General features: G+C 48.3%; 1 protein-coding gene across 1 annotated transcript; it reads right to left on the minus strand.

The window, feature by feature from the left end:
- Window positions 1-1,266: 1,266 nt before the first annotated feature.
- On the minus strand, window positions 1,267-7,894 carry LOC149437801 (serine/threonine-protein kinase Nek9-like; the record flags this gene model as incomplete). Its single annotated transcript, XM_089660604.1, has 6 exons — window positions 7,658-7,894; window positions 5,871-6,048; window positions 5,744-5,799; window positions 2,252-2,322; window positions 1,890-1,995; window positions 1,267-1,444 (listed from the first exon to the last, which is right to left on the minus strand). Coding segments are annotated over exons 1-6 (757 nt in total), but the record flags the coding sequence as incomplete, so codon positions are not given.
- Between the last annotated feature and the right edge of the window lie 584 nt (window positions 7,895-8,478).

Raw genomic sequence — 8,478 nt, forward strand, 5'->3', positions numbered from 1 at the left:
GAGAGGAGAAGAGGACCGAGAGAGAGAGAGAAGAGAGAGAACCGAGGAGGGGGAGGGAGAGAGAGAGAGAGAGAGAGAGAGAGAGAAGAGAACCGAGGAGGGGGAGAGAGAGAGGAGAGAAAGAACGAGGAGGGGAGAGAGAGAGAGAGAGAGGAGAGAGAGAGAGAAGAGAACCGAGGAGGGGGGGGGGAGAGAGAGAGAGAGAAGAGAAGAGAGAGAGAGAGAACCGAGGAGGGGAGAGAGAGAGAGAGAGAGAGAGAGGAGGGAGAGAGAGAGAGAACAGGAGAGAGAGAGAGAAGAGAACCGAGGAGGGGAGAGAGAGAGAGAGAGAGAACCGAGGAGGGGAGAGAGAGAGAGAGAGAGAAACCGAGGAGGGGAGAGAGAGAGAGAGAGAGAACCGAGAGAGGGAGAGAGAGAGAGAGAAGAGAACCGAGGAGGGAGAGAGAGAGAGAGAGAGAGAACCGAGGAGGGAGAGAGAGAGAGAGAAGAGAACCGAGGAGGGGAGAGAGAGAGAGAGAGAAGAGAACCGAGGAGGGGAGAGAGAGAGAGAGAGAGAGAACCGAGGAGGGGAGAGAGAGAGAGAGAGAACCGAGGAGGGAGAGAGAGAGAGAGAGAGAGAAGAGAACCGAGGAGGGGAGAGAGAGAGAGAAGAGAACCGAGGAGGGGAGAGAGAGAGAGAGAAGAGAACCGAGGAGGGGAGAGAGAGAGAAGAGAACCGAGGAGGGGAGAGAGAGAGAGAAGAGAACCGAGGAGGAGAGAGAGAGAGAGAGAAGAGAACCGAGGAGGGAGAGAGAGAGAGAGAGAAGAGAACCGAGGAGGGGAGAGAGAGAGAGAGAAGAGAACCGAGGAGAGGAGAGAGAGAGAGAGAGAGAGAAGAGAACCGAGGAGGGGAGAGAGAGAGAGAGAAGAGAACCGAGGAGGGGAGAGAGAGAGAGAAGAGAACCGAGGAGGGGAGAGAGAGAGAGAAGAGAACCGAGGAGGGAGAGAGAGAGAAGAGAACCGAGGAGGGGAGAGAGAGAGAGAAGAGAACCGAGGAGGGGAGAGAGAGAGAGAAGAGAACCGAGGAGGGGAGAGAGAGAGAAGAGAACCGAGGAGGGAGAGAGAGAGAGAAGAGAACCGAGGAGGAGGAGGAGAGAGAGAAGAGAACCGAGGAGGAGAGAGAGAGAAGAGAACCGAGGAGGAGAGAGAGAGAAGAGAACCGAGGAGGAGAGAGAGAAGAGAACCGAGGAGAGAGAGAAGAGAACCGAGGTGGAGAGAGAGAAGAACCGAGGAGGAGAGAGGAACCAGAGGAGAGCGGAGAACAGACACTTACCGTTGCATCAAAGGTTCTTGTCAGAGTCAGCAGCTCATACAGCACACATCCCACTGCCCAGATGTCCGACTTAAAACTATACTTCACCCCCTGGCACAGCTCGGGGGACATGTAATACAGGGTGCCCACACACTGAAAACATATTATACAAGTATGTAACCACAGCACTGGATTGTACGAACATATATATACAGCAATGAGGGACTTTGTATGTACATGCATAAATCCTGACACATGATACAGACACGTTTGCCCATTACATGGGCTCAGTTCCTTGCTTTGCAGCACAACACAGTAGGTCATTAATACTTCCTCTTACAATGCAAGTCTATGGAGTCAAGTGACTCATTGCAAACCATGCCCTCCCTGTGAGGTTGAGATCTACTCTCAGCACATTATATAGAAAATATAGGATATAGCTACGTGTCAAGAATAGTCTTTTGTACAAATTTGAATCTCTCTGCTCAACCAGTAGGATGTGTGTGGTTGGCATTTAGTTGTATTCTCTCCCTGTCAGATTCTGAAACTGATGAGATGTAAATAAATTCTTCTGTGTTCTATACAATAAGAAGCTCACCGTTTCTGCCATCGAGAACTCGGAGCCCAGCTGCTTTGCCAGTCCGTAGTCCCCCAGTTTGATTAGGTTGGCTTTGGTTAGGAAGATGTTTAATGTCTTAATGTCTCTGTAAAGAGAAACTGGAGATGTAACACTAAAAAGCCACCAAGCCCCAACCTCACCTCCATGATGTGACCAGTAGGGGCAGTGTGCCCACCATCACCTCCCCTTCAAGATGATACCACTAGGGGGCAGTATACCCACTATCGCCTCCACTCTGTGCTGTCACCCTTAGGGGCAATGAGCCCACCAAGATGTTACGACTAGGAGGGCAGTATATCCATCATCGCCCTATATGCTGACCATGGGACATGTACACTTACCTATGAAGTATCCCAGCTCGGTGAATGCAGCTTACCGCAGACACGATTTGAAAGAGATACCAAATGACCATCTGCAGACATAAAAAGGACACAAGACAATGACATACTGGGCTGCCCCTTAGTCCTTGACAAGCAAGTGCATTCGATACCCCTTCATCCATCTCTCACCGTACTTTTTAATATATTTATAAACAATATGGGGTCTGGGATTATAAATCCCATTTCAGTCTTTGCAGATGACACCAAGCTGTGCCGGGGAATAATGTCCTTACAGGATGTCACCAACTTACAAGCCGACCTCAATGCTCTGTGTAATTGGGCAACTATGGGACAAATGAGGTTTAATGTTGATAAATGAAAGGTTCTGCACTTGGGGGCTAAGAATATGCATGCATCATATATACTAGGGGGAGTACAACTGGGGGGATCAATGGTGGAGAAGGATCTGGGAGTTCTGGTAGATCACAAGCTTAATAATGGCAGCAATGCCAAGCTGGGGGTTCTAAAGCGAGCAAAATCCTCTCTTGTATTAAAAGAGGTATAGACTCCAGAGAGGGAGATATCATATTACACCCCCCCCAGTACAAATAATTCAAATAATTAGTAAGTCCTCATCTGGAATATGCAGTTCAGTTTTGGGCACCAATTCACAAAAAGAACATTGGGGAACTGGAGAAAGTACAGAGAAGGGAAACCAAACTGATAAGAGGCATGGAGGAGATCAGCTATGAGGAAAGATTAGAGGAACTGAATTTATTCTCTCTTGAGAAGAGGAGATTAAGGGAGATATGACCTCCATGTATAATACATAAGGGGGGATATGATCACCATGTATAATACATAAGGGGGGATATGATCTCCATGTATATTACATAAGGGGGGATATGATCTCCATGTATAATACATAAGGGGGGATATGATCACCATGTATAATACATAAGGGGTGATATGATCTCCATGTATATTACATAAGGGGGGGATATGATCTCCATGTATAATACATAAGGGGGGGATATGATCTCCATGTATAATACATAAGGGGGGATATGATCACCATGTATAATACATAAGGGGGGATATGATCTCCATGTATATTACATAAGGGGGATATGATCTCCATGTATAATACATAAGGGGGGATATGATCACCATGTATAATACAATAAGGGGGGATATGATCTCCATGTATATTACATAAGGGGGGATATGATCTCCATGTATAATACATAAGGGGGGATATGATCACCATGTATAATACATAAGGGGGGATATGATCTCCATGTATATTACATAAGGGGGGATATGATCTCCATGTATAATACATAAGGGGGGATATGATCTCCATGTATAATACATAAGGGGGGGGATATGATCTCCATGTATAATACATAAGGGGGATATGATCTCCATGTATAATACATAAGGGGGGATATGATCACCATGTATAATACATAAGGGGGGATATGATCTCCATGTATAATACATAAGGGGGGATATGATCTCCATGTATAATACATAAGGGGGGATATGATCTCCATGTATAATACATAAGGGGGGATATGATCTCCATGTATAATACATAAGGGGGGATATGATCTCCATGTATAATTTATAAGGGGGGTATATGATCACCATGTATAATACATAAGGGGGGGATATGATCTCCATGTATAATACATAAGGGGGGGATATGATCACCATGTATAATACATAAGGGGGGATATGATCACCATGTATAATACATAAGGGGGGATATGATCTCCATGTATAATACATAAGGGGGGATATGATCTCCATGTATAATACATAAGGGGGGATATGATCTCCATGTATAATTTATAAGGGGGGTATATGATCACCATGTATAATACATAAGGGGGGGATATGATCTCCATGTATAATACATAAGGGGGGGATATGATCACCATGTATAATACATAAGGGGGGATATGATCACCATGTATAATACATAAGGGGGGATATGATCTCCATGTATAATACATAAGGGGGGCTATGATCACCGTGTATAATACATAAGGGGGGCTATGATCACCGTGTATAATACATAAGGGGGGATATGATCTCCATGTATAATACATAAGGGGGGATATGATCTCCATGTATAATACATAAGGGGAGGGGAATATGATCTCCATGTATAATACATAAGGGGGGGATATGATCTCCATGTATAATACATAAGGGGGGGATATGATCTCCATGTATAATACATAAGGGGGGGATATGATCACCATGTATAATACATAAGGGGGGCTATGATCACCGTGTATAATACATAAGGGGGGCTATGAATACCGTGTATAATACATAAGGGGGGATATGATCTCCATGTATAATACATAAGGGGAGGGGAATATGATCTCCATGTATAATACATAAGGGGGAATATGATCTCCATGTATAATACATAAGGGGGGGATATGATCACCATGTATAATACATAAGGGGGGATATGATCTCCATGTATAATACATAAGGGGGGATATGATCACCATGTATAATACATAAGGGGGGATATGATCTCCATGTATAATACATAAGGGGGGATATGATCACCATGTATAATACATAAGGGGGGATATGATCTCCATGTATAATACATAAGGGGGGATATGATCTCCATGTATCAGTCCATCAGTGGTTCATATAGTGAACTTGTAGAGTTATTCACCCTGAGGTCATCACAGAGGACAAGGGGGCACGTTTTATGGCTGGAGGAAAAGAAACGTAAATCTCCAAACATGGAAAGGTTTTCTTCACAGTGAGAGCTGTGAAAATGTGGAATAGACTCCCTCAAGAGTTGGTTCTGGCCAGCTCAGTGGATTGCTGTAGGAAAGTCCTGGATTCTTTCTTAGATACACAGAATATAACTGGATATAACATTTATAGGTAAAGTTGATCCAGGGAATATCCGATTGCCTCTCGGGGGATCAGGAAGGAATTTTTTCCCCTGCAGGAGCAAATTGGATTGTGCTTTGCTGGGTTTTTTGTCTTCCTCTGGATCAACTGTGGGTGTAGGATTATAACTTTTCTTTTGTTAGAATGGTTGAACTGGATGGACTTTTGTCTTTTTTCACCCACACTAACTATGTAATCTCCTCCTTGAACTCTATACTCCCTCCCCCACCTACTCCTGGAACTATATAAACCCTCGCTTTATTTTTCCCCTCCTCCTGGAACTCCATACCCCCCCTCCTCCTGGAAAACTATACCCCCACTTCTCAGCTCCTTCTGGAACTCCATGCCCCCTCCCCCCCACCTCCTTCTGGAACGCTATACCCCCTCCCCCCCACCTCCTTCTGGAACGCTATACCCCCACCTCTCACCTCCTCCTGGAACTCTATAGCCGCTCTCCCTACTTTTCCCTTCCTCCTGGAACTCCATCCCATCCCCAACTCCTCCTGGAACTCCAGACCCCCCCATCACCTCTCACCTTCTCCTAGAACTCCATACCTCCCACCCCCATCTCACCTCCTCCTGGAACAACTGGCCCTTCTGACGGACGATCTTGTCAAACAGATTACCACCTGTGAAGAGAAGGATGGAGGTGAGAGGACAGTTCAGCTTCACATGGAGGAGCAGCTGGAATTCATCTCACCATTGCAGTACTCCAGCTCGATCAGCAGTGTGTTGCTGTCCAGGAAGTGGTTATAGTACGCTATGATGTTATCATGCTGGAGGAGGGACAAAATGACAATCTCATTCAGAGCATCGCGGCGTTCCTTTTCCGAAAGTCGAGCCAAGCCAACCTCCTTCCATACCACCAGCGAGTCATCCTTGGGGGGAAAGAGTTCACAGGAAGAACAGAGTCAGAGGACGAGACATATTCCTCTACCGGGCCACAGCAACCTCTAACAGTTCATCAGCAGAAGACTTTCCAGCCTTCTTCCCCATGAAAACTTTCCCATGTTCTTTTCCTCAAGGAATATTTCCTGAAACCCCCCCAAATAGGACACCAATTTCCCACCCTCAAGTGTGTTGTTTTGAACCTTATTACTGTATGCTGCTATGCAGAAAACAATGGTGTCAGACGAACGAACAACCTACCTCCTTCCCCTGAGGAGCCTCATTGGCACATCCCTCTTCCTGAGGAACCTTTCCTGCACCCTCTCCTGCCTAAGAAGCCTTTTCCATGCCCTCCCTTACATGAAGAGCTTTTCCTGCAACCCCTCTCCCCAAGGAGCCCAAAGGACACTCCCTCTGAAAAGCCTCCCTGCCATCACATTCTCCCCAAAAAACCCTCAACATGCCCCTTTCCCCCAGGAGCCTTTGTGGCACCCCTCTCTTCCCACATTGGAACTCCTATCTGCACTACCCATATTCTCAATCCCTCCTCACCTTCTCCCTGACCCATCACTCTCCCTGATGAACCTTTCCCCCCCCTTTCTTCTTATCTGGCACCACACTCTCCCCAAAACACCCTCTACGAGACCCCCCTTCCCCCTCAATCTTACTGAGAAGCCTTTCTGGCACCCAACCCCCTTGCTCCTCAAAAAGTTTTCCTGCACCCCTTCCTGCCCATGGAGCTTTTCTCATGCCCCGCTTTCTTAGGGAACCTTTTTCTACAACCCACCTCCCCCTGGAGAGGTCCTTCCTGCAACCCCTCTTCCTGCCTTGAAGGTCTTTCCCATACACATTCCACCCCAAAAAGCATTTTGCATGCCCCAGCTTCCTCCTCAAGGATCCTTCCCACTCCTTCCTCACCCCTAGGAGCCTTCCTGCACCCCCCTCTCTCCAAGGAACCTCCGACACCCCTTTCCCTGAGAAACGTTTCCCACCAGGCCCCCTGTGAAGAGCCTTTTTGGAACCATTCTCTCCCCAAAACACCCTTGACAAGCCCCCCCCCCCCCAAGGGCTCCTCTGATCCTAATTTCCTAAGGAGCCTTACCCACATTCCCTGTCCCCAGGAAGCCTTTAACACCCCCCTTTCCTGAAGAAGCCTTTACCGCAACCCTTCCTCAAGGATTCTTTGCCATGCAACACTTCTCCCCAAAGAGCATTTCTGGCTCCTTCCCCAAGGAGCCATTTCTTGCCTCCCCCTTTCCCTGAGGACTCTTTTCTCATAGCTCCTCCTCCCAGATGAGCCTTTTCGGATCCCACCCCCAAGGAGCAGAGCACAATACAGCATTCCTCCAGTACAGGAAACACCCACACAGGGGCAGCTGTACGTTAACCGTCTGTAAGGCTTACCCCTCACCCACATATAGTGACCCCACCCCCAGGGCGGGGCATACAGTACTCATCAGGTAGAAAGAGTCCCACCCCCCATCTATACAATAACTCCACCCCCGGGGAGGGGCTATGCAGTTCGTGTCACCAGGCAGAGAGAGCTCCGCCCCCACTTCCGATAGAGTGACCCCGCCCCCGGGGAAGGGCAAGCAATACCTCGGTCCTCCGGTAGAGGGTGGCCTCCCCGTAGGCCCCGTGTCCCAGGACCCGGATGGGGATATAGTGAAGCTCCTCCTGCTCGGGGCCGCCGCAGCTTCGCGCTGACTCTCCATAGTCCGAGTTGATGGAGTCGCAGTGCCGGTCATACCGGCCGAGGGCGGACATGGCGAGATCAGCCGCCTCTGCCCGCCGCCATATTGGACTCTGGCTGACCCGGAACTGCTGACCGCTCCGCTCATAGGCACGTGACCCAGAATAGACGCCATCTTTCTTAAGGGAGGGTGCCGACCTGTTGATCACGTGATTGCTAGGATGTTACTATGGTTTGACGTCGCTGCCGGGGGCGGGCGCAAGGTTGACAGTATAGTGATCGTTGGGCGTCAACGCCCACAGAGCGGAGCTGGCAACCAGCATATGTCTTCTTATTGAAGTGTCAGAGCCTTCCTCTGTAGAATGATACAATATGGTGATGGATGTGTTCTACTGGCAACTGCTCGGTGACAGACGAGAGATCCAATACAGGAGGATGCAGTGACGTAATGCAGGGGGAGGAGCCAGGGAGCTGCAGTGCATACAGAGTACCGACACTCCCGGAAGTGTCAGTTTATTGTGGGCTCAGTTCCTCTGAGGTTTCTCTTTTCTGCTCTAACAGCTCTCAGCAAAGTTGGATGGTGCCCAGGGGATACGTGCGACAGATCAGCAACCCTCTCTAAGGTTCCGCTCAGGGGCAGACTGACAACTCATGGGGCCCCCACGCAATAGGGGATCATGGGGCCCCTATGTCCTTGCCCAAACTCAAAAAAGCCTATGAAAAAGGT

This window comes from Staurois parvus, unplaced genomic scaffold (genome assembly GCF_062004578.1).
Source record: "Staurois parvus isolate SC_StPar_1 unplaced genomic scaffold, SC_StPar_1.0 ptg001253l, whole genome shotgun sequence".
Classification (NCBI taxonomy): Eukaryota; Metazoa; Chordata; class Amphibia; order Anura; family Ranidae; genus Staurois; species Staurois parvus.